Here is a 25,888-nt window from a genome sequence, read left to right on the forward strand (position 1 = left end):
TCCCTCTCTCAAGGAGGAATTTACAACCTCCTGGACCCAGCCGGACACTCCCTCCTTGTTTGATTTAATAAGCCATGAAGGGCAAGGGTCAAGCATACAAGTGGTCGATCGGACTTGGCCAAGCACCTTGTGCACATCCTCAGGCCTCAGTAACTGAAACTCATGCAATAAAACTGGACCAGATGGTGCTCTGAATGCCTCTACCAATGGAGAGTAGTAGTGCATTGCTTGCTCTCATAGCCATATTGCATTGTCAGTGTTGGCTTTTCCTCTCCTGTTCAACCCATGGAGGGGGATCATCAGAAACTACAGACTGCAGAGCATGGCGCAGGGGAAGGGAAGCAGTGAAGCTGGAGAGGGCAGAAATTAGGGCAGCTCAGTAAACAACAAATGGCCTTTGCTTCAGTTTACTGACCATGGATGGCCCTCTACCAGCCTAGAAGCTAAGCCACTCTGCTGCCTTCAGGTGCGGTGGAAGATGTTGGCGTATTGCCAGTGTTGAAGGAAGGTTCAAGATCCAGTTGACTTTTGTACATGGAACGCAAGCAGCTGCCATCTTGTCCTTTGCTTCAGGCAGCAGAATGTCTTGGTCCAGCCCCAGCCTTATCATACTGCTGGCTCATGTTCAGCTTGTGATCAACTACAATCCTGACATCCTTTTCACATGTACTATTGTCAAGCCAGGGATCCCACCATCCTTTTGGGCCTTCACTCCTATTTCCCCAGCTATTTTCCTGAAGTCAATTTTCCAAACATTTGTTTGCAGTTGCCTCGAGAAAAGAAGCTGGAAGAGAGGAATGCTAAGGGCTAAGAAGCCTTCCCCACTCTGAAACATAAACCAACCCTTGCCAGCGCTTTTCACCTGTTTGAAACCTGAGAACTTAGGTTCTCAGATCTGGGTTCTGCAACTGAACATCTAGGTCATGAGCTCTAAGAAGAGCCTTGCTGGATCAGTCCAAAGGTCCATCTCCTACAGCATTCTGTTCACACAGTGGACAACCAGCTGCCTTTGGGAAACCTACAAAGTCAGCCTCTAGAAAACTACCCTATCAGGGAGAATACTGGGCTCAAGTATTTCTTCCTAATGTTTTCGTTTTCTAAGTGCAGGGAACCTTTTTGCCCCAGAAGGAATATTCAAATAGGAAATCCTTCACATACCGTTTGAGGCAGTACAGTCCCAACAGGGCTATATCACACAATGATTTTGAATGCGTGTATCCGCTCCTCAAAACAATGTTCACCAATTTTGAAATGAAGGATTAGAAAAATAGCTTTCACTCGATCTTTGTTCTGTTCATGGTTACAAACTCTGGGCAAGATTCTCTCTGTCTCTGTTTCTGTCACACACACACACACACACACACACACACACTATTCTCTCTTCTAGAGTTACAAACACAGAATTAAGATGAAGCCAGACTATTCTATTCAGAGTAAAAGAAGGAACTTCATAGGAACTCACATGCAGTTTCGGGCAGCCAAGTCTCTATGGAGGAAATGTCTGTTACTGAGGTACTCCATTCCAAGAGCAATATGGACCATAAACTTCAATAAAGTCTGCAGTGGTACATACTGGGAAGGAATGAGACAAAAACTGTCCTGAATTTATCATATTATTAATAAATAATCATAATACATAATGATACTACATGAAAGTAACACATTTGTTTTAAAGCTGTTGCAAATGGGCCTGGTTAGAAAACTGTACATTGATTTAAAACAGCAACCAAAACACATTTTCCCCAACAATTCTATACGGAGCAAAGAACATTCTTGCAATCGCCTCAGTACTTTCCATTTACATAAGCCAACCTTTCCCCAACCTGGTGCCTTCCAGATGTGTTGAACTACAACCCCATCATCCCCAGCCAGCATGGCCAATGGGCTGGTCGCCTGGGAATGATGGGAGTTGTAGTCCAAAAACATCTGGAGGGCACCAGGTTGGGAAAGGCAGGCATAAATTTTCCCTTAAGGCCATTTTCAAGATTACTCATTTATTAATTTTATTACAATTTTTATCCCATTCTTCCTCCAAGGAGCCCAACACAACTCCCTGAGATAGGTTAGGCTAAGAAATAGTGGCCAGCCAGATTAGATATGCATTATTGCACTTTATTATTTGTACTCACCAAAGAATAGCAAAAAGGTGGGTGTGCCCCACACTTTCAATGCATACAAGAGTGCTTGGGGAATTCTAATCCATGTTGCAAGTTATGTCCGTTGCATGCATGCCTTCAGGGAGACGAATGAACTGGAACCTGAACTGACTACTTTCCTGCCTCTATGGAGTCATTGCCCACATAGTCTGGGCCAATTTTAACTGTGTAGTTCAGCCCTCCGCAGGCCATCATATAGTACTATGGAAGAGTTGGTACCTGCACTTGTTTATTTTCCTTTTCTTCTTCCCTTTCCCCTTTTGTATCATGTGTATTAGCTATAAGCCATTATTTTAGATTGTAAACCGCCTTGAGCTCATTGGCAGGAAATTAACGTATAAAGGTAGGAACAAATTAATCAATCTTTTCTTGGACAGTACTACTTCAGGCTGCCAGTGGAGGGTACAATGAATGAATGCGTCCCTATGGGAAAAAAATCTCCCTGCACACAGACACAGAAAGAAGGATAGGCTGAGCCTTTCTCTCTGACATGTTAGTTGTTGACATACAGGGATGCTTTTAGATGGGGAAATCTTCAAGTATGGTGATTCCTTACTGAAGTGGTACAGTCCTTTGCCACTAGGTCCTGCTGAATGCATTAACTGGTCTGAGTGGGCAGACAGGGCAGTGATGGTGTAGCTATTTAGGTTTAATTCAGAGTACAGAAATATGCTATTGCATAAATGGCATTAATGTATGTGTAGCCCCTCCAGAAGAATATTGAGGAGGGACTTGGCTAAAAACACTAAATATCCAGCCAGATACTATACAAACATTCATTCATTCATTCATTCATTCATTCATTTATTTATTTAATTTACTCATTCAATGCATGAGTTGGCCTATAGCCACAACTCTTAGGGCAATGTATGTAAATACTAAATAAAACAATAAAATTAATCAAATCCAGCTACATACAATCAAGACTAGCTGCAGCAACAAAAGTACAATTTCCAACAGGGTGGAATGAATTCACCATTACCACTGAAGTAAAGACAAGGACTAAAGATTACAAGGTATTTGCAATATTACAAGGTGCTTCATTTTGGATTAAATGTTCATTAAAAAATCTGAAAGAAGATCATGCCTAGACTAATTAGAGTCGGTTTTTTAAAAGCTGAAACTACTTATTTATGGGAAATGGGAACAGTTGTAGTTTCTCAGTTCCTCTCCTATGAACCTACCCAGTAGCTGGTGAGTTGAAAACAAAATATATTTTGAGATCTTTGGGGATTTCCTGTGAAACAGAAAATCTCTTCCTGAGCCAGCTCCATACAGATACTACACCAAATACTTGGCCCCTCACAGATAGGCTCTAGCGAATGATACAATGAATGCATCTCACTACATTTAAAAGTGGGAGAAATGCCATCCAATTTCCATCCCTCCTCAATGGCTGGCAGAATAAGGCTGTCTTTGATGGTTCCCAATTACACGCAAAGACATCATTTAATTTTCCACTCATTTGCAGTTCAAGTAGATTCATATGCTGAGCCATGAACGACTTCATTGTTTATAGCCATTCAACAAAATAATCATTTGTTTATAGCAGGGTTGTTTTTTTCATTTTCTTTAGTGAAATAAATATGGGGAATAAAATTAAGCAATTCTATCTTATCACACAAGGGAACGTCATCAACAAATGTGATGATGTCCTTGTCACTGAAAGACTCTTCAATGTGCTGTCCTAAAATGCTCCTTTGTGAGAGGAATTATCAAAATAACCAAAGCTGCTTACACCATAAAATGTGGGAAAACCATCTCTTCCAGGGTGCTGTTTCCAGAACAATTAAAGCTTTTATTTACTGTTCTAATGGCGGAATGACAGTCTATCCATGTATATCACCAACAAATAGGACCACGGGCTGTTCAGTTATCCAGAAAGCTGTCATATAGCTTGTTAACCAGACATTAACATCAACAGGCTTTTTGGTGTTACCATGTTCCCTTCCGTCTAGCTTGTTGAGCAGAAGGATTGTGGCCTTTATAACTTACTGACAATGTGACACAATGAAAACTCAAAGGTCAAGAAATGGCAATGTGGCAGAAGCACACGCAGAATGCAGTCAGAGCTGTTCCAAACCAAGTGACAAAGCAGACTGATCCTCACTCTCATCCTTATTTGCTTACAATTCTAGATCACAACTCTTCTTTGGCCCTCTTCAGGTGTTTGCCAAAGAGGGCTTTACTGTAACTGCGGAGGGAGAAATGATGACACAGCAGGATTCAGGTCTGGTTTCTATATGTTTTGCCACACTGGGTAATGTTGCTGGATAGAGACTCCCAAGCTTCTTAGGAGAATGAAGCAAGATTTTGTTCTCTGCTTTGAGAAAGATATCATAGAATCATAGAGTGGGAAGGGATTGCAAAGTTAATCTAGTCCAACCTCCTTCCAAAGCAGGAACTACACTGCTACAGCATCCCTTATAGACGACCATCCAGCTTCTGTTTAAAAAACTCTAATGAGGGAGAGTCCAGCACCTTCTGTGGGAGTCTGCTCCACTGTCAAACAGTTTGCACCACTGGGACATTCTTCCCGATGTTTAGTCAAAAAACCCCTTCTTGTAGTTTGAACCGGTTCATTCAGGCCCTGCCTTCTGGGGCAACAGAAAACACATTTGCTCCATCAACTATGTGACAAATATTGGAAGATGGCTGTCCTATCGCCTCTTAATAATTTCTTCTCCAGACTAAACATCCTTCAACCTTTCCTCATAGGACTTGGTCTCCAAGCTATTCACCATCTTTGTCACCATCCTCTGGACACATTCCAGTTGAAATGACACAGCATTTCATAACATCAATACAAGCCTCTATTATCTCTTTCCTATCTGGCCTCCCAACCTTCTATTCTGCTGCAATTTTCTGCTAAGATGTTCATTACCTGTGGGCCCATTCCAAGCCTTGAGCGAAGGAGGAAGCTATGCAAATCTCCATATTTCATGAATGGGAGAATCACCATGGGCTTTGGAACCTGCTGAGAACTTGGTTCTATACACACACCTGGGAAAGATTAAAATAAATCAGCACAGCCCTTTCATTCAGTAAAGTGTGCCTGAAATCATGAATGAGGAATTGGTCCAGCAGGATATTATAAAAACCATCTTCAGTAGTCCTTCTTCAGGAGCCCCCACCAAAGCGGCTACTAAGAGGAGGGCAAAGCAAGGTCCACACACAGATACACACTCATGATAAAAAATCTATGTTGTAGGAATGCACGAGTCTTACTACAAAAGACCAAGGGTTCATCTACTCCATCATCCTGCTTTACACAGTGGACCACCAGATGATTTCAAGAATGGAACAGCCCTCCCTTCAATTATGCCCACCCAGCAAGTGGCATTCAGTGGTAAACTGCCTCTGACTATGGTCACTCTATTTAGCTATTGCAGATAACAGCAGTTTATAGATCAGGGGTGTTGAACCTCTTTCAACTCAAGGGCTGAATTTAATTTGGAGGAGCTCTTGGGGGCCGCATTCCAGTGGGTGTGGGCCAAAGGCAAAAGGGGCAGGACCAAAAATACCAGCATATTTTAGCTTAAAGCACCTAGCGCCTTAGGAGAGGAATGTCAATCATTTAGAATGTGAGAAAATTGCACAAAAAATGAGAAACCAACAAATGATCAGTGATTGGGGAAAGGGGTGTAGCCATCTGAGGAACACTGCAGGGCCTGACTGAGACCCCAGGCAGGCTGGATTTGGCCCCCAGGCCTGAGGTTCTACACCCCTGTTATAGACCTACCATTCATGAACTTGTCTAATCCTCTTGGCTATCACCCCATCTTATGATGGCAACTTCCATAAGTCAGCCTTTCCCCACCTAGTGCCCTCCAGATGTATTAGACTACAATGCTCATCATGGCCATGCTGACCAGGGAGGCTGGGAGTCGCAGTCCAACGTATCTGGAGGGCACCAGGTTGGGGAAGGCTGGATTTAATCTTGTACCCAACAACTTGCTACTTGCTGGTTGACTCACCAAGAAGTTTGATGACATGTGGGTGATCAAAATCTTTCATGCATGCAGCTTCCCTAAGGAACTCTTCAATTTCTCGTTGGGAAAAGCTGTCCACTGTAAACATAGTAAAAAAAAAGTCTTGTTAAGGAAGTTAATATTCCATTTTTTTAATGTAACACATCCTTTTGGCTTCCATTTCCTTATCTGTACAAAGGAAGCATTAACATGTTCTGCATAGCTATGAAAAGAACAGGCTGTTCCTGGGGGCTAGATTTATAGGAAGGTCAGTTTGATGGAAATTTAGAGAAGTACAGTATATTCCGCCCACCTCCCTTTCAGTTAATACAAAGGTCAGGAGGCAAGCATGCAGTCTATCAAAACCAGAGTTGTTACCCCCACAACATTTTTTAAGTAGGACAACTAGATATTTTGGCTGAATGTTTCAAAGCCAGCTTTTAGGTTCAGTTGGAATTATGAAATGAGGCAGCCTTCCCCAATCTGGTGCCATCCAAATGGCCACATGTAGGCTGGGGATGATAGAAGTTATAGTCCAACTCTTCTGGAGAGCACCAGGTTGAGAAACGCTGAGCTGAGGCCACCCTTTCACTCCATGGCTAAAATGCAGATTTGGATCCAGATCTCTGAAGTCCAAAGCTCTATCCTTGGAACTGCAGGGCTACAGGATAGGATGCATTATAGCAGCCTTCCCCAACCTGGTGCCCTCCAGATATTTTGGACTTCAACTCCCATCAGAGCCAGCCAGCATGGCCAATGGTCAGGAATGCTGGGAATTGTAGCCCAAAACATCTGGAGGACACCAGGTTGGGGAAGGCTGCATGAAAGAACATGTGATAATTTCACGATGGAATTATTTCATTATCTAATTCTGTTTTCCATATATGACCTCATGAAAACAACTGCCATTTTCAATGAAGTTCTAATACAAGACAGTGTGTATAGTGCCATTATATAGTGTCGGCACTAGGTGGCACTGGACTTAGTTATGTATTTATGTATTTATTTCTTAGATTTATTAGCCGCCCATCTGGATGGAGTTAGGAGTTTTGTGTTGCTGTTCTGTTCTTGTTTAAGAGAGATAACAGGTGCTTCCAGAGGGAGAAGTCTTAGTGCCAGTAGTCAGAAAGCATTGTACAGCTGTTCTATTATTTTCTCCTTAACAGATTTTCTGCATTAAGGCAAAAGATGGAAGAAGCAGTGGGAAAACATGGGGGTGTGTCTGTCATGAACAGAAGGCATCATCTGGACTGCCTATAAAATTCTGTGAATGAGGCAAGGCGATGGCGCCATAAAAGCCTCAAGTGGGAACGCCCAATACAGTTCTTGTCTAGCTTCCTGACTGGTATTTCCTCTAAGCTTTCCATGACAAAGACGAATACTATGATTTCTAATCCCCTAACTAGAGTTGGTCTACTTAAAAGTAAAGGAGAAACTTCGACCTCGTCCCTTGTGTCTAGAACACCACATGGGGCCCATAGGCTGTATACGCCCCCCCACCCCAGGCCTGTTTTGCAGCCCGCCGCTGCCACATTTGCCACCAAAATTTGGTGGCAGCCAGGAAAAATAGCCTGCTCTTAAAGCCAAAAGTATGATTTTCTGCCCAAATTGGTGGTACAGCGGGGACAAAAATGGGCTGTTTTAAAGCAAAATAGTCCCTTTTTCCTGCCACCGAATTTCAGCGCCAAACCACATATTAGATTTTAAAACCAGACTATTTCCCCTTGGCCATGGTAGGGGACAGGGGTGCAGCCCCTGGTCGGGTCCAGGGTGCAATGTGGCCCCTGACTGCTGGAGGTTGCTCATCTTTGGTCTAGAAGTACATAATTTCAGTGGTGAGCCCACTGTGGAAACATACGCACACCAGTTGCAACACATCTTCTCCCCAGACCGAGCCTAGTGGGAATGGGTTTTTCCGGATTGAGCAGAAGATGGTTTACACAGTGCTGATGAGCTGGCTCTTGTATCCGTCACAAAGTTATCTCCTCCTGGAGTGGCCATGTGTCCTAATTTACAGAGGATAGTCCTCTATTTGAAGTTCTGTCAGGGAACAGTCCTCTATTTGAAAAAGTCCTCTATCGGAAGGGCTGTGCAGTTCAAGTCCAGTTTAAAGATAAAGAACCATACGAAAGGAGAAGAGGGGCCTTCAAGTTGCCCATCAACTATTAGCACCTGGACAGCAAGACTGAGCAGCTAGGCACCCAGGTCACCTGTTCACAGTCTATCCCACTATGGTGAGAGATACTGTATTTCTGTTTAAATTTCAGTAATTATTTCCAAAGTTGCTTCTATACCTAAAAATTACCATATGCAAATATTATGCAAATTGGTATCCTCTATTTTGCTCATGTGTAATGGGCAACCCAATCTCCTCCTCCCTTCTCAAAGCAGGCCTGTGCCCAGCATTGATTGGCTGCATCCCTTGTCAATCACAAACCCACCCAATCTTGTCAGAGCAGTTTTCAGAGTGTTAAAACACACACACAGAGGAAACAAATTTCCTGCAGCAAAAATGACTCCTCAATCACTTCTGATTAAAAGTTCTTCTATACATTCTATGCCTAAATATTTAGAACTAAACTGAATGTATGTTCTTCCTGTTTACTTTCATCTCCACCCTCTTCCTCTCCCTTTTATACATCCTTGCCCACTCTGGAGTCCTCCAGATGTGTTGGACTACAAGTCCCAACCACCCCAGCCTCCTGGCTGGGGGTGATGGGAGTTGGAGTCCAGCACATCTGGTGGGCACCAGGTTGAGGAAGGCTGTTCTGTTACTTTCCCCGTGTCAGATTTTAAATTTGGAAGCACAGGACAGAGATCTGTCTTTTTATGCACATTGCTGATGACATACGTAGAAAAGTGGACCTTCTTTCTCTCCATGTACTTGCTGGATTCCTCATCCAAAAGGGGTCTTCTATTATTCTTTCTAGAGAAGTTACACAGCATTGTCTGGTTACCTACCTACATACCTGGAATGCCTCTGAATGCTTCTCCAAACAAACAAATCTAGACCTGTCAAGGTCTGCTGATACTTACACTTCATCGTTTTCACAGCCACTTTCTGAATAGTTCCATCAGGATGGCTGAGATTTCCTTCCATGACGGATCCAAACTCCCCTGAAGGAAGGAAGGAAGGAAGGAATCTGCATTTGTTTCTATCCCTGGCATTACAACCATGAGATTCAGTTAGCAGTTTCATGTTGAAAAGAGGTTATGGTATCATGCCTGTTGGAAGATTTTTTAAGAACTTTGAAATAGCTAGTCTTTAACGGCGCAATCCTACGGCCGCTAGACAGCGTCTAGACAGCCATAGGATTTTTCATTTTTTGGCAACTGAGTGCAGAGCCAGTGCTCCAAGAGTGGTTCCCAGAAAACCAACTCCGCGCCCCTCTCGCGTGCCGCTTCATAGGTGGTGTGGTTTGTTCCCGGCTCTGCGCTCTTAAGAGCAGCATGGAACGGCCGAAAAGGGGGCATTCTTGGGGGCAGGGAGGGGAAGGAGGGAGAGCTGTTACAAGGCTTCCTATGCACTGTCTGGCCTCCCCCCTCTGGCTCTGAGGTGCCCTGACTAGACAGCCAAAATAGGCCATCTAGCCACAAATGCAGGGTGGCTGGAGTGTGGAGGAAAAGATCCCCTCTGCAATCTGCCTGCCCTGCATTGGACAGCCAGTCACGGTTACCTATCCCCATAGGATTGCGCCCTAAGGCAACTTTCCCCGGGACTACAAGTCCCAGCGTTCCTAGCCTTTATTCTGATCGTATTTTTTTATGCCCCGCCTTTTTCCCAGTACTGGGACACAAGGCGGCTTACAAACATTAAAACATATACAATTAAAACGTATGAAAATGTACAAAAGTTAAAATATAATTAAACAACAATACAATTAAAATTATATTAAAACATTAAAACAGCATTTTAAAACAGCATTTTAGCAGCTTACCCCCAGGTGCCAACTATGTCCCAAAGGCCAGCTGTAACAAGAATGTTTTAGCCTGCCTCCGGAAACACATAAAGGAGGGCGTCACAACAGCCTCCCTGGGAAGGGTGTTCCACAACCGTGGGGCAGCCACTGAGAAGGCCCTCTCCCGGGTTCCCACCAAACATGCCTGTGACAATGGTGGGACTGAGAAAAGGGCCTACCCAGAAGATCTCAGGACACGGGCGGGTTCATAAGGGAGGATATGGCCTTTCAGATAACTTGGACCGGAGCCGTATAGGGCATTACAGGTCATAGCCAGCACTTTTAATTGTGCCCGGAAACAGAATGGAAGTCAGTGAAGCTGTTTTAACAAGCGAGTTGTATGCTCCCTGTAGCCAGCCCCAGTCAACAGTCTGGCAGCAGCTCTTTGGACCAATTGCAGTTTCTGAACACTCTTCATAGGCAGCCCCACGTAGAGCACATTGCAGTAATCCAAACGGGATGTCACTAAGGCATGTGTCACTGTGGCCAGATCAGACATCTCCAGGAATGGGCACAGTTGGCGCACTAGTTTTAACTGTGCAAAAGCACTCCTGGCCACTGCTGAAATCTGAGCATCTAGGCTTAGGGCTGAATCCAGGAGCACCCCCAAACTGCGAACCTGAGTCTTCAAGGGGAGTGCAACCCCATCCAACACAGGCTGAATCCCTATTCCCTGATCTGCCTTTCGACTGACCAGGAGCACCTCTTAAGTTTCAGTTTGTTCTCCCTCAGCCAGTCCATTACTGATGCCAAACTCTGGTTAAGGACAGAAACAGCTTCCTTGGAATCTGGTGGAAAGGAGTAGTAGAGCTGGGTGTCATCAGCATATTGGTGGCAAAGGTAAAAAGGTAAAGGTGTCCCCAGCCAGTCGTGTCCAACTCTAGGGTGTGGTGCTCATCTCCATTTCTAAGCCAAAGAGCCAGCGCTGTCCGAAGACGCTTCCGTGGTCATGTGGCCGGTATGACTGAACACCGAGGTGCACGGAACGCTGTTACCTTTCCCGCTGAAGCGGTACCTATTTATCTACTTGCAATTTCTTGCTTTCGAACTGCTAGGTTGGCAGAAGCTGGGACTGAAGACGGGAGCTCACTCCGTCACGCAGCACTCGGGTCACGAACTGCTGTCCTGCCGACCTTCCGGTCTGCAGTTCAGCATCTTAACCACTAAGCCACCGCGGCCCCATATAAGCCACCGCAGCCCCATATTGGTGGCACCGAACTCCAAAACTCTGGACAACCTCTCCCAGCAGTTTCATGTACTGTAGATATTAAATAGCAAGGGCAACAGAACAGAACCCTGAGGGACCCCACAAGCTAACGGCCACGAACAGGCATCCCCCAACACCACTTTCTGAGTTCACCCCCCGCCCACCAGAAGGAATGGAGCCACTGTAAAACAGTATCTCCAAATCCCATCCCAGTGAGGTGTCCCAGAAGAATACCATGGTCGATGGTATCAAACACCGCTGAGAGGTCTAGCAGAACTAACAGGGACACACTCCCCCTGTCCAATTCCCAGCGTAGGTCATCCACCAAGGCAACCAAAGCAGTCTCTGTCCCATACCCAGTCTTGAAACCAGACTGAAATGGATCAAGATAATCAATTTCATCCAGGAACCCCTGGAGCTGGGAGGCCACCACACGCTCTAATACCTTGCCCAAAAATGGTACGTTAGAGACTGGATGATAGTTATCTAGAATGGTGGGATTCAGGGAAGGCTTCTTCCACAGAGGTCTCACAACTGCCTCTTTTAAGCATAATGGAACAATGCCTTGCTCCAGAGAGGCATGAACCACTCCCGTTGTCCACTCAGCCGGTCCTCCTCTGGCCTCTTTAATAAGCCAGGAGGGGCAAAGATCCAGCATACATGTGGAGGCTCTCACCGCTCCAAGAATCCTGTCCACATCCTCGGGCTGCACAAATTGAAAAGAATCCATCAACACTGAACAAGCAGGAGCTAAAGTGACATCCACAGAATCTGCATCAACTACAGCATCCAAGTCAGAACGGATCCGAGCAATTTTATCAGCAAAGTGCTGGGCAAATTGTTCACAATGGGCTGTCGAGTGGTCAGAATTTTCATCACATGGGCCGAGATGTAGAAGGCCCCTGGCCACTCGAAACAGCTCCACTGGCCGGCTCCCTGCAGACACAATGGTGGCAGAAAAGAAAGACTTCTTTGCTGCCCCCACTGCCACAGAGTAGACTCTCAGATAAGCTCTAGCCCGTGTTCGATTGGACTCATTCCGAGTTTTCCGTCAACGTCGCTCTAGTCTCCATCCCATTCGCTTCATCGCTGCCAGTTCCCTAGAGAACCAGGGTGCTGGTGTGGCTCCACTCTGTGACAGGGGATGCTCAGGGGTGATTGAGAGCCCATACCTAGGGAGGCGGTGGGCTCTCCCACACCGGAGGCGTTCAAGACGAGGCTGGACAGCCATCTGTCAGGGATGCTCTGACTTGGATTCCTGCATTGAGCAGGGGGTTGGACTCGATGGCCTTGTAGGCCCCTTCCAACCCTACTGTTCTGTGATTCTATGAGATTTGATAGTGCTCTTCAAGTACTTGAAAGGTTGTCCCAGAGAGGAAGGCCAGGATCTCTTCTCGATCATCCCAGGGTGCAGAACACGGAATAATGGGCTCAAGTTACAGGAAGCCAGATTCCGGCTGAACATCAGGAGAAACTTCCTGACTGTTAGAGCAATACGACAATGGAACCAATTACCTAGGGAGGTGGTGGGCTCTCCCACACTGGAGGCGTTCAAGACGAGGCTGGACAGCCATCTGTCAGGGATGCTCTGACTTGGATTCCTGCATTGAGCAGGGGGTTGGACTCGATGGCCTTGTAGGCCCCTTCCAACCCTACTATTCTATGATTCTACTATTCTATGATTCTATGATGGTGTTCACAGCCCTAGCCATTTCCCTATTCCAGCGATCAGCCAGGGCTTCAACAGAATCACCTGCCAAGGCAGCAGGAAAATCCCCAAGAACCATCAGGAAACCATCTGGATCCGTCAGCCTCCTGGGGCGAACCAGCTTAATCGGTCCCCCATCCCTGCAGAGGCACTGAGTTCCAGTGAGTCTAAACCCCACCAGGTAGTGATCTGTCCATGACAACAGAACAACAGAAAGTTCCTCCATACCCAGATCACGGTCATCCTGCCCAGCATAGAAAACTAGGTCTACAGTGTGACTCATACAGTGTGTATGAGTGGGGCCAGAAACCACTTGGGACAGACCCATGGTCGTCATGAAGGACATGAAGTCCTGAGCCACTCCCAACATGGCAGCCTCAGCATGGATGTTGAAGTCTCCCAGCAGAACAAGCTGAGGGGACTCCATCACCGCCACCGAGATTACCCTGGCTAGCTCAGGAAGGGAGACTGTTGAGCAGCGCAGTGGGCGGTACACCAACAGAATCCCTATTCTGTCCCGAGCACCCACTTTTAAGTATACGCACTCAAACCCAGTAGACTCTGGGCCAGGGCACCTGGTGAGGGGAATAGTATCATGACAGACCACTGCAACTCCGCCCCCCAGTCTAGCCTGCTGTTCTACAGAAAACCCTGGGGAATAAAGCTGAAATAAATTAACACCCCCAGCTTCATCCAACCAGGTTTCTGTAAGACATGCCAGGTTGGCATGATCATCCAGGATCAAGTCCTGGATGGCAGCTGTCTTACCATTCAATGACCTGGTATTCACCAACAGTATTTTCAACCCAGGAAGACTGCTGCCAAGGCTATCCAGGTTATTTGTGTTGGGGGACCGCTTGGGGACAACCAGGACCCTGTTCTGGTCCCCGCTCCCCTGAACAAGCAACTGTCTCCCCTCACCATATCTCCCTCTGCCCTGTATAATTGTGATGGCTGCTCCTTGTGTCCTTTCATCTCCCCTTCTTTCTTTGAAGCACATCCCGCAAAAGATAGATGTGTAACCAACACCCCCCCACCCCTCTGTTGACAAGGGGCAGGGCCCTCGCCCGTGTGTTTCTCCGAAGTGGCTCCCCCAAAGGCATGAGACCCTTTGGTGTTGTCCCGCCGGTGGCTGTCCCACCCCCACAGGAGCCTAGCTTTTATGCCCCCAGGCCAGGAAGATGACACAATTGGGCTGGGAGGGGGTGGCAGTCCTGGGAGAAGCTGCTGAGTCAGGGCCTTAATCCTGCAAAGAGGTGGCACTCACAGTGATGTGGTGGATCAGGAGTCCCAGAGGCAGAAGGAGAGGTAGCAGCAAGCAGCAGATTCCCTCTCCTTCCACCTTGCAGTTGTTCTTGGTTGGGGTCCTCCTCTCTCTTCCCAGGAAAGCTGTGGCCTTTGGCTCTGAACCTTTGGTTCTGTTGGCTGGGGCTGATGGGAACTGAAGTCCAAAACATCTGGAGGGCACCAGGTGGGGGAAGGCTGCTTTAAGGTGCCACAGGACTCTTTGTGGTTCTGAAACTAATTCTTTTACCACACTCTGAACCTCTCTGTGTTTGGAAAGGGAAATACTGTGACTTCTCAGGGAAGACATTTCATCTGGAAGAGGCCAAGAGAAGCCAGCTTGCATCTTGTAGCATCTCTCTCAGCAGAGGGTGACTGGGGACTCACTCATGCATGTTTGGGAAGCAGAAAGTATTATCACAAGTTTGGGACATGCGCTACTTACAGAGATGTGTGAAACTTACCCTCTCCCAAGACCTTCCCCAGGGCCAGGTTGTTCCTGACAATAACAACATCCTGGAGTTTCTCTTGCAACTCTTCGCTCACACCAAGGCTGCCCACTGTAAGAGAAACATTTAGGTGAGCTAGGAAAAAGGGCATATCACATGCCTGAGGCAAGAAGAGGCCACCACCTGGGACAGAACAGCGCATAATTAAACTGTGGAATTCACGACACAGGATGTAGCAACGGCCACCAATATGGATGGCTTTAAAAAGGGGTTGGGCAAATTCCTGGAGGAAAAGGCTATCAGTGGCTACTAGTCTTGATGGCTATGCGCTACCTCCAGTACCAGAGGCAATGAGCCTATGTACACCAGTTGCTGAGGAACATGGGTGGGAGGGTGCTGTTGCGCTCATGCCCTGCTTGTGGGTTCCCGGTCGACAGCTGGTTGGCCACTGTGTGAACAGAGTGTTGGACTAGAGGGACCCTTGGTCTGATCCAGCAGGGCTCTTCTTATGTTCTTAGAAGCTGATCAACATGCGTTATGAATAAGTATTCACAAAAATGACATAGAGCCACTGAAATCTATGGGACCCAAATCCATTGACTATATACTGGATTGTGGCCAAGCGCACACACAAAGGATAAAGACAGGGGTGCAGAACCTCTTTTAGTCCAAGGGCTGAATTACATTTCAGTGAAGCTCTTGGGGGCCACATTCCATTTGTGGGTGGGGTCAAAGGCAAAGGGGCAGGGCCAAAAAATTAACTATCCCAGCACATTTGAGCTTAAGGCTCTTACTGCCACTAAGCCTTTAGAGAGACATTTCAGCATTTTAGAATGTGGGAAAATACGCAAAAACTGGGAAACTCCAAAATGATCTGTGTTTGGGGAAAATGAGGTGGGGCCAGGGGAAGGGGGTACCCAGGAGGGCCAGACTGGGAACCTTTGGGAACTATTTGGCCCCTGGATCTGAGGTTCTGCACCACTGGAAAATAGAAAGCCCGGCCCCAGAATCATCTTGTTTCCATTCTCAGCCTAATTCCTTCATTTCCTCATCCTCTTTCCCCCTTATTCTTGCTCTTTTAAGAGGGGAAGAAAGTCACAAATGGGGCAGGGAGAGGGGCTCCAGGACCTACCCTTATACAATTTTAGAAAATAGATTGTAACCAATGAGTTTGCAGATGTTTAATTCAGTACTATTATGTGGCATCCAGTTCCCCTCTTCCTTGCAGGTGCTAGTGAGTGAGGGCAAGCCAGGAAATTAGGTATAAATTGGTTGCTTGTTAATTTCTCTCTCTCTATATACACACACACATTTCTTTTGATTTCCCTGCTAGGATTATTGTTTTGTTACACCAAATGCATAATCCTGAGGTCATTCCAGCAGCATTGTTTCGTGCTATTTCTTTTAAAAAACACACACAAAACAGCTGTAGTGACACATCTAAAAACTTACATGTCAGTTCAACAGCTCTGTGGCGGTAGGACTTCTTTGCTCTGTAATTTACAGCAAGTTCTGACTCATCACTGCTGAAAGCAGACCTAATGGGGGCAGAAAAACATAACATTTTAATACCACCGAAATATTATTCCCGTCAATGTGAATTATTTGGAAAGTATGGCAGTTGCAGCTGCAAAAAAAGGAAAGGAAAAAAAGCTAATGTTTATCTCATGAGGGAGTTGTCACAGACAGGTGTTTGGCTCACAATGAATAAAAAGAGAAGGAGGTTCCAGTATTCCCATCATGTTTAATTTTTTCCTCTGACTGCATTACACGATATACTTATATCCATCATTTTATCTCAACATGCACTCAATAAACTATACTTGACTGTAGAAGATATGCCAAGTCATTAAACTATTTTGGGATGGGCGGGAGGATGGGAACTATGCTATTCCTTCCTGTTTCTATAGCAGTATTCATTAGTAACAATGTAAAAGCTAAAAACTTTCACTTCCATATGCAGATTTCCTTTTCACTTTATAACTGAACAGTTCCAACATCTCAAAGGAGAAACCAAAAGCTTCTGAGCGGCAAGGGCCAAAGTAATGAATATGAAAGCAATTAATGTTCACTCTTTCAAAATTTAAATAGCTGCCATGGGAAGGGATAATTTTCAGGACTGAAACACACACACACACACACGGGGTGGGGGTGTATTGCTTTCCTCCCCCATCACAACCCTAACAATACCCCCTCCACTAATATTAACTCCAGGAGGAAAGTTTCGATCTAAGCTGAACTGATGTAGCATCCATAGCATCAGCATTCCCAGTGAACTCAAATGGTCATCTTCTCTACTTCCTCTAAATATATATATTTTTAAAAACAAAACCTATTCCAGCAAGGAGAACATAAAAAGCCCACATTTCACAATATCTGAGCTCAGAATATTGAAAGTGACCTCCAGTCTTCAAAAAGCTGTGCTCTGATGTGATGGAGCTTGGAGTCTGAGACACCTGGAATATTATAATATTTGGGTGTAATAATCTGCAGGGGGCTTAAGAAATCAGATGACAAAGTTAGCTTACAGACAGCTCCAAAGAGACTGAAAGGTAATGTAACAAGGAGGGCAAGGACCAAACCAGACATAAGCATGTTCAGTGAAACACATACTTGTTCTTTCAATTATAAAGGGGGGGGGGGTAACTTTTTACACCAAAAGGAACATGCGGAGGAAGGGAGGAACACCCCTGCCTTACCTCCCCACCCTCTGCCACTTTCAATCATTACCCCCTGTGGCGATTCTACATGCACAGTATATAAATAGTAAAGGTTTGTATATACGTATGGTGGCTGGTATGTATCTGGAATGACTGACAGGTGAGTGTGAGGCGGGGTTTGGCAGAGTATGGGCAAGAATGACAGTTTGGCAAGCGGAAGAAAGGCAGAGTGGCTGAGTGAGAATGGAATGCAGGGTGACTGGATGAGAACTTGTGCAGGAAAAGGTGGGGTGACTGCTTCTGGAGAGTCAGATAAGTCTGGGAGTAAGGTAGATTGGGTACAGCTAGATAAGTCTGAGATCAGATTGAGAGATAAGAGTGAGAACATCTAGTGAGATAGTCTGTGGGTTAGAGAGTGTCAGATAGTGTGAGAGAGGGTGTGAGAGGTTTTGAAAATAGAACTAAAAGCAAGAGTTATATTGTGCAGTTTATAGTGTTGCCTTATTTTAATCATCATTCCTGATATCGTTTCCTCATCCCAACCCGGTTCCTATTTCCAATCCCGTTGTACCAAATTCTTTGTTTCTTCTTTGTTTTCCGTTTTAAAAGACAGTTTCCTTTTTATTTCTTAAGAAGGGTTTTGTGGAATAAACATGCCGGCTGCTTGGTCTGTGCTACCAGAAAGGAAGAAAGCAGCTCAAAAAGGGTTATTGGTGGCAGCAACTGAGTGGTGAAGCATCGCAGTGCACCAACAGAAGCTTGCGGGTGAGAGCCTAAAGGTAGCAGTGTGAGGAGAGACACTGACCAAAGCACCTGACCTAGTGACTAGAAGTAGGATCATGAGGTGGTCAAAAATGCCTGCTCCTTCCCTGCCTGCTCTGACTTGGATTCCTGCATTGAGCAGGGGGTTGGACTCGATGGCCTTGTAGGCCCCTTCCAACCCTACTATTCTATGATTCTATTCTATGAAAAAGGCCTCAGGTCCTCACACCCCGCAGCCTGGCTCCAATCCCGGAAGTGGGCAGGCAGGGAGAAAACATCTGAAAGCTGAAGAGCAGGCAGGGAAGGAGCAGGCATCATTCCCATTTGCTGCATACTCCTTTAATGTAAAGTAAACCCAACCTGCAATTTTCTAGCCCTTTAATAAGCACTGAATGTCTGGTTTGGCCCTAAGTGTCCTGCTTGCAGTGGTGCGGGGACAAAGCTCTAGGGAACTAGGCAGGATCAGTACCAAAGGCAAGGTCCATAAGGAGTTCAAAGTCCAAACAGAGGGAGTTCCAGAGAAGAGCAGCAAGGTTATCGGGGAAATACGAGGCAGGAGTCTAACTTTGCAATACTAACTTCGCCTGTTGTGGTCCAAAACATCTGGAGAGCACCAGTTTGAGGGAGGGTTTGGTAAGGGTTACTGCACTAATTATGGAATTTGCCCTCCTACGGCAGCTCCCTGTACTCCCTCGCATATAAATCTGCTCTGGAGGGTTGGGGAAACTCTCCAGAGTCCAAAGCAGATTTTGGAGGGGGTGGGGGCTGCGGGGGGGGGGAGGGGAAAGGAAAGTTCTGTTGTGCAAGCAAAAGTCCACTCGCACAGTGCTAGATCCCTCCCACTGTATTTTTAACTAGATAATTATGCTTCTAAAAGGAGCCCTGTTTACAGTTAAAAACTGCAAGCTACAGTGAGATTTAAAATACTGCAATCTATAACATTCCAACAAAGAAGAACCCCACAGTCTGTTGCATATAAGTGTGATGAAACAAGGAAGATTTTGCATGGAGGTTTCAGCAGAGCTATGAAAAAAAATTTTTGGTACACTCGGGACAGCTGGTTATTTCAAAAAGGTTTTTAAAATTGAAGGGCAAGAGCTGATCTGTTTGGGACTTCATTGTACAAGGTCACAAGGGAAGGCGTTCTGTGAACTCAGACTACAATGGGCCTTTGTTGATGGTATAAAACAATCCTCACATAATGTGGCAGATTGTGGCTGACTCCCATGTTAGAAACGACTAAGGATTAAAAGTGGTGTTTGTGCTGTAAACAGACTAACGGATGCACAGCACAACCTGTTCTATTTCTAGGGTGTTTCACTGCATTCACTTACCAATGCCACTTCGTGAATAGTCACTATAATTGTTTTACATACATCTAAGCTTTAACGTAATTATCACTGTCCATATTTTTTGCATTTCATTATGAGCCCACGGCTAACATTTTTTCCCCTCTCTTTACACATATACCTGCCAATTCACAATGATATTCCATGAGTCTGGTGAAGTGGGCTTTGGTCCATTAAAGTTCATGCCATAATAAATGTGTTAGTCTTTAAGGTGCTACAAGACTCTTTCTTGTTTTGGCCTGTATTTGATTCCCATTGAAAAAATCACTTCCAGTTTTATAATAACCAATGACACATTTCTTTCATCTAAAAGTTCATTCTGTGCAGCACACACTTTCTTGGAAATCACCAAGTACCTTCACTGAAATCCAGAGAGCTTTCAGACACAAAAAAAAGCCCAATAAACTTAAATGTTAAGCTTGCAAAGAACCCTAATCACCTTCATTAGGATTTTATCAATTATATGATGAAATATTTCCCCCTAATTTTTCAAAGTTCAAATATTAAAAAGAAACTTTTTCAAGAACTCCCTCTTCCACATAATCCTTGGGTTTCTTTCATGAGATTTTGTGGTGCAATAGAAAAAAAACCCAGGGCAAGACATAGGCCTGATTCACATATCATGCTAACCCATGGTTTATTTGACCCATAGTTTGTTGCCCTATCCAGGGTTTGTTTGGCAGACAATCGAACAAACCGTGATTTTTTTCCTCAGTCCCTGAGTTGTTTCCCTCCTCCCTCGCCTGCTCCCTCCCTGTATCCCAAATGTCTTTGTGGTGCTGTAGTACTGGCATGTAGAGCAGGTGGTTTTTTGTATAGTTTTTACCACTCTTGTCTACAGCCTCTGTAGCCTGGAGAAACAACCCATGGTTCTGGGTTCACACAATGACAACTCATGGTTTAAACAACCCAACAACAAACCACGGGTTTTCTTTCTGGGTTGGTGGTAGTTGACAAACAACGGCACAGCTGTGTTAGTACATCACAACAACCCATAATTCAACAACCCATAGATTAAATAAACCATGGGTTAGCATTATGCATGAACCAGGGTACTAGGTTGTCAGGTTACAACCTGATTATCTGTAGCAGGTGATAAGACAGAAGCAGGTTCTCCCACTGGTTCTTTTTCTGGTACTGTCATCTGCTCCCCTCCTTCTGTAATGAGCAGAACCTCAGGTGTGCTACGCAATGGGTAGGAGAGAAAGTAGATAACAAGACCCGAAGAAGAATGGACAGGAGAAGTCATTCATTCTGCATGGATGAATTTAAAGGTACAGTGTGGGTTTCTGGATTGCAACCTGGCAACCCTAGCAGGACAGAGGCAGCTATAAAAATATACTGAAGGGAACCCAAGGCAGAGGGTTTGAGCTAGAGAGGTCTGAAGTTTTGAGAGACTTCATTGTGTATCTTGCAGTAAAAATATCAAAGACAATTAAGACATTTAGCAGTTTACAAGCTGTTTACAATCACATGCTCAAATGAATCATGCCCCCCCGCAAAGTTTCATAGCAGAACCTCTGTTATCCAGATCTGCTGATTACATGAATCCCTACTCTGTGCTCTCTTTTAACTCACTGGGGCATCACCAAGCCAATATTTCATTTATTCCAATCCTCTCGGTTTGAGCAGGAGAAAATTAAACCAATGCTTACAGCTGCAGTCTTATGCATTCTTACCTGGGAATAAGTCCCACTGACCTTTGTGTAAATTACTTGTGAGCAGACATGCACACATCTCCCATTTAAATTAATGGGACTTAAAAGTGCCTAACTTTGGCTGGATTGTATCCTTACCAGAATTCAAGGTACTTTATTAGCTGTGGATCATATACATCCTCCCACAGCCTTGTTAGTAGAGTCATTATTATTTCCGTTGCACAGATGGAGTATTAAGGGCACTAACAGAGCAATCTTATGCATGTTTACTAAGACATAAACCTCAGTGTGTTTGATGGGGCTTACTCCCAGGTAAGTGTGCATTAGGATTGCAGCTAACATCTAGTCTTGGGCCAAGCCTGGATTTGAAACCAGATTCGGCACTCTATCAATCAACCACACCGAGCTCTAGATTGAAATAGAAAATATTTCAATCTAGAGCTCCTATTTTCCGCAGCTGAAAATAGCTTTCACCACAGGTGAACATTTGCAACATTCACAGGTTGCGAATGTTCCAGATGCATGTAACTACTACTCTGGTTTAACATGGAAGGTAGACATTAATATCAGTTGTGTGCTGGACTGCTTTGGGAAACCAGTGAAGTCCCACATGAACAGCGAAGAGGGGAGGGGCTGGGGAGAGGCTCTGCCCCCTTGACATCACCCAGCCTGCTGGCTTGGTACAGGGGGTGGAGGCAATTGGCCCCCAGACCAAATTAGGTCCCGCCACACTCCTGGCTTAGATAGTTACTGTTTTCTCTTTCTTTGTTACTTACCCAAACTTGGTCTCCTCTGTCAGTCTTTTTCTTATAATCACAGACACATACAAGATTAATCCAACAACAACAACTCCACATATAAACCCAAGGACAATTGTAATTGAGTCTGTGTTTCCAGATGCTGTAGTTGAAGAAGGTGCCGTGGATATCAAACCTAGGACAATAAGACAAGTTACAGAGAAAAGACACCATAATCTTCATATAATTCAGGGGCGGTGCTGCTTATAGGCAGATTTACATGAACATTGCTTACATTTGTAGATCTATATATTCTGAGCTGTTTTGAGAAATGTTTCAAGTTGGAATAGCCCCTCCTCTTTGAGCTGCAAGGTATTTTAAAGGCATCCACTGCAAGAAGCAAAATGGACTTATACCACAGCAGAACACCCTGATTCAGTTGGAGAGGGCAAGGAAGTGACTCAACGGGCTGGTTTTCATGATCAAATAAGCCATGGTGGGCCGCGATATGGGCGAGCAGCCATTTTGAATATTCAAGCCACAACTGTGGCTTGTTGTGTTATCCAAACTCAGCAGGGTTGGATTGTGCGAGGGTTAAACAGCCCTCATAGAACCCATGGCTTGCTTTAGTGTTACGTGAGGGTTATTTAACCCTCGCACAAGCCACCCCACACCAGGTTTGGTGACACAACAAACCACAGTCACAGCTTGAATATTCTAAAGCCACCTGGCACATACCGGCACATGCTGCAACCCACCATGGCTTATTTAAGCCATGGTGAACCCTGGTGATCATCTGAACCAAGTCAGTAGCTTACTTAGCATAACTATTAATTCAGCCTTGTCCATAAAACACAGTGCAACACATAACAAAGTGATCCTGCTTCAAGGCATCCACTGGCTCATCACACTTTATCATCAAACATGTCTCTTAGGAGGAAGCATAGGACAACCAGGTGCTCAGATACTTCCATATCTTGTTCCTTCCGAATTCCACCCCCACACACACACCCAGATTTAAATTATTTTATTTTACTTTATCCTGGTTATGAAATGGCACTGATGCATTTGCTTTCTGCCATTCTTCCAGTCTGGGATTCTGGAATTTGTACAGACTGCTGCAGTGACAGTGCAGACGCGTGATTTAAGAACATAAGAAGAGCCCTGCTGGATCAGACCAAGGGTCCATCTAGTCCAGCATTCTGTTCATGCAGTGGCCAACCAGCTGCCAACCAGGAACCCACATGCAAGATACAAGTGCAACAGCACCCTCCTGCCCATTTTTAGCAGCAACTGGTGTTCATAGGTATACTGCCTCTGCTACTGAAGGTAGCACATAGCCATCAGGACTAATGGCCATTGATAGCCTTCTCCTCTAGGAATGTATCTACCTCCCTCCCTTTTAAAGCCTTCCAAATTGGTGGCCATCACTACATTTCAGTCGGAGTTCAGGCCTGGTTTTGGAATGGAAACTGCCTTGCTTGCCCTGTGGGATGACCTCTGCCAGGAGAGGGACGGGGAATGTGACCTTGCTGATTCTCCTGGACCTCTCAGTGGCTTTCGATTCTATGGTATCCTTCTGGATAGGTTGTCTGGGTTGGGAGTTGGAGGCACTGCACTGCAGTGGTTCTGCTCCTACTTGGATGGCCGACTCCAGAAGGTGGTGCTGGGAGGTAATTGCTCTGTGCCTTGGCAATTATGCCATGGGGTACCACAGGGCTCTATTTTATTCTCTATGCTGTTCAACATCTATATGAAACCACTGGGGGAGATTATCCGGAGGTGTGGGCTGAGGTGCCATCAATATGCGGATGACACCCAGCTCTACCTCTCTTTTTCATCAAACCCAGGAGAGGCAGTGGCTGTTCTGAATCAGTGCCTGGGCACAGTAACGGACTGGATGAGGGCCAATAAATTGAAACTTAATCCAGGCAAGATAGAGGTACCGTTACTGGGTGGTTCATCTGCCCGATTAGGTGATGTTCAGCCTTTCCCCACCCACTATGTCAGTCTCCAAAAACGTCCGAGGAACATGCACTCCTATGGGATTCCAAAGGAATCTGGATTATCTGCCTCCTTCCAGCTTCTGAATTTACTCAGCTTAACTCATATCATTACATTATTCTGACTCACCATTCCCTGGAATAAAAACTCCTACTGGATTACTGAATGGCCCAGTTCCACCATTCGTGACTGCAGCTACTCGCACTGTACAGGTGGCGTTAGTGGCCACAATCGGAATGTGGATGACACTGGTATCTTTGCTGGCATGACAGGAGAGATTCCGCTGCAAGAAAAAAAAGTTTTAAAAACGCGGAAGAATTAGTGAGAAAACCTTCTTCCCATTACACCCATTAAAACGGGGTCCCAAAACTGTTTGCATTGGTGGGCACATCTGGAATTTTGAGAGTGTTGTGGGTGTGCTCAGAAAATGGCTGCTGGGGGGGGGGGGGCTTGCCCATTCATAAAATGGCTGTCATGGTGGGCATGCCCAGTGACAAAACACACATTTCCCGGAAGGCAAATCGCTGAGGCTAAAAGAACAGTAACTTGCCCAAGAACCTAAGGGCAAGGCAGAGCTGGAGTCTGAGCTCCAAAATGCAAAACTACTCCTTTGATCCAAATAAAATGGTGCTGGAGGACAGCACCACTTTGTCTACCAGTTGTTGTTTCTATTAAAAAAAAAAAACAACCTCAAGAAATAAAATAAAAACCAGGAGGGACTGTGAACCTGGCAGGTGCCAAGAAAGGCATCTGTGATAAGTTTCCAGATTACATTTCATGCTATCTGCCTACAGTAACTCACAGGCATTAATGCCAAGAGAACAACCATCTATTTATGGAGAAAGATAGTACTTCAAGCACTGGGAGGGAACAATGAAATAGCTGACAAGCATTTCTTTTTAAACCCTCTTAACTGCTGAAGTCAGAAGTCAATATAAATTTTGTCCAGTTGTACAAGCTGCTAGCTGCGGTCCATCAGACCTAGTCATTACAAATCTGTCTTCCTACTGGCAAAGCTAAAAAATGAAAACAAAATAAACCTCATAACAAAAACAAAAAGCAGATTGTTCTGTGAAAACAGATGACATGAAGTTTGTAAAATTCCCCCCCTTTCCTATACCCCCTCCCACACCTCTGACTTTACAAAGCCAAAGGAATTGTTCCAAATTCGTTTTTGCTCCCATGATGTGATTCCTGATTGCCTGGAATCACTATTCCCAGCAACTAGGGCCATTTCTTTAAAAAACAACAACCATAGAACAGTTGCTGCAAGGGACAGAGAAGAAGCACAACAAGTTGAGGTGTTGGGGAACATTTCAGAGGCAACGAAAATGACACCTAATATAACATCAAAAATGTTTGTCCATGAACATAATGCAGTCCAAAATAGCAATCCTATCTCCATTGCTTGAAAGTAAGCCCAACTGAGTAAAGTGGGACTTCTGAGTAAACAAGCAACGGACTGCTTGTTTGTTCATATTCCTAAACGTTTTCTAATGATCTGAAAATTACCAGTGTTTAATGCGGTATCACCATAAATGAAAAGATTAATTCAGACAACTAGCCATTCCCTTAACACTGGTAGTAACTGGTTATAGCATGCAAATCCCAAGGGACATGCAGGTTTTGTCCTTGTCATCCTTGTAACAAGGATTCCTCCAGTGATACAATGGGCATTTGAGAAGCCAAATAGCACCAAACAAGAGCAACGCAAATTGTTTTAACAAACCTAACTAACACAGCATCATCCCAACCAGATATGGAAGCCTTCTCCAATGTGGTTCCCCCCAGATGTGATAGACTACAACTCTTAGCATCCCCTAGACAGCCATGCTGGGAGTTGTAGTCCAACACATCTGGAGGGCACCTCACTGGGGAAGGCTGAGATATGGGTTCCATGGGATAGCAGCCGCCTGTCAGATCTGAAACAAGAGATTCCCTTTCCCATAAATTCATTGTCATTTCCTGTAGAGTCGATGAGTCA

At 45.1% G+C, this 25,888-nt stretch overlaps 2 protein-coding genes across 3 annotated transcripts in view; both read right to left on the reverse strand.

Annotated features, from left to right (window-relative positions):
- MERTK (MER proto-oncogene, tyrosine kinase) overlaps positions 1–25,888 on the reverse strand; it is an 88,368-nt gene that overhangs the window by 14,542 nt on the left and 47,938 nt on the right. Inside the window, exons 9-16 of one of the 2 annotated variants that reach the window (XM_084829087.1) lie at positions 24,034–24,187; positions 21,940–22,063; positions 16,187–16,272; positions 14,750–14,845; positions 9,164–9,244; positions 6,134–6,226; positions 5,041–5,159; positions 1,463–1,572 (exon numbers count right to left, since the gene is read on the reverse strand). In XM_084829087.1, coding sequence (XP_084685213.1) covers positions 1,463–1,572; positions 5,041–5,159; positions 6,134–6,226; positions 9,164–9,244; positions 14,750–14,845; positions 16,187–16,272; positions 21,940–22,063; positions 24,034–24,187 — 863 coding nt within the window. Of the gene's footprint in view, positions 1–1,462; positions 1,573–5,040; positions 5,160–6,133; positions 6,227–9,163; positions 9,245–14,749; positions 14,846–16,186; positions 16,273–21,939; positions 22,097–24,033; positions 24,188–25,888 lie in introns of both variants that reach the window. The other variant, XM_084829085.1, reaches the window with a different exon arrangement.
- On the reverse strand, positions 12,345–14,001 carry LOC146360199 (uncharacterized). The gene is made up of 2 exons (XM_084829621.1): positions 12,987–14,001; positions 12,345–12,454 (listed from the first exon to the last, which is right to left on the reverse strand). Exons 1-2 carry the CDS (start codon positions 13,999–14,001, stop codon positions 12,345–12,347), a joined length of 1,125 nt encoding a protein of 374 aa, XP_084685747.1.

This window comes from Heloderma suspectum, chromosome 1, assembly GCF_057233095.1.
Source record: "Heloderma suspectum isolate Gila_16-S chromosome 1, 16-S_ref, whole genome shotgun sequence".
In the NCBI taxonomy this organism is placed as follows: domain Eukaryota; kingdom Metazoa; phylum Chordata; class Lepidosauria; order Squamata; family Helodermatidae; genus Heloderma; species Heloderma suspectum.

Coding starts and splice junctions, on each gene's coding strand:
- LOC146360199 (XM_084829621.1), bottom strand. CDS start 14,001: ATGTGCTTCAAAGAAAGAAGGGGAGATGAAAGGACACAAGGAGCAGCC. Junction 12,455..12,986: donor AATGGCTAGGGCTGTGAACA/CCATCATAGAAT, acceptor GGTATGGGCTCT/CAATCACCCCTGAGCATCCC.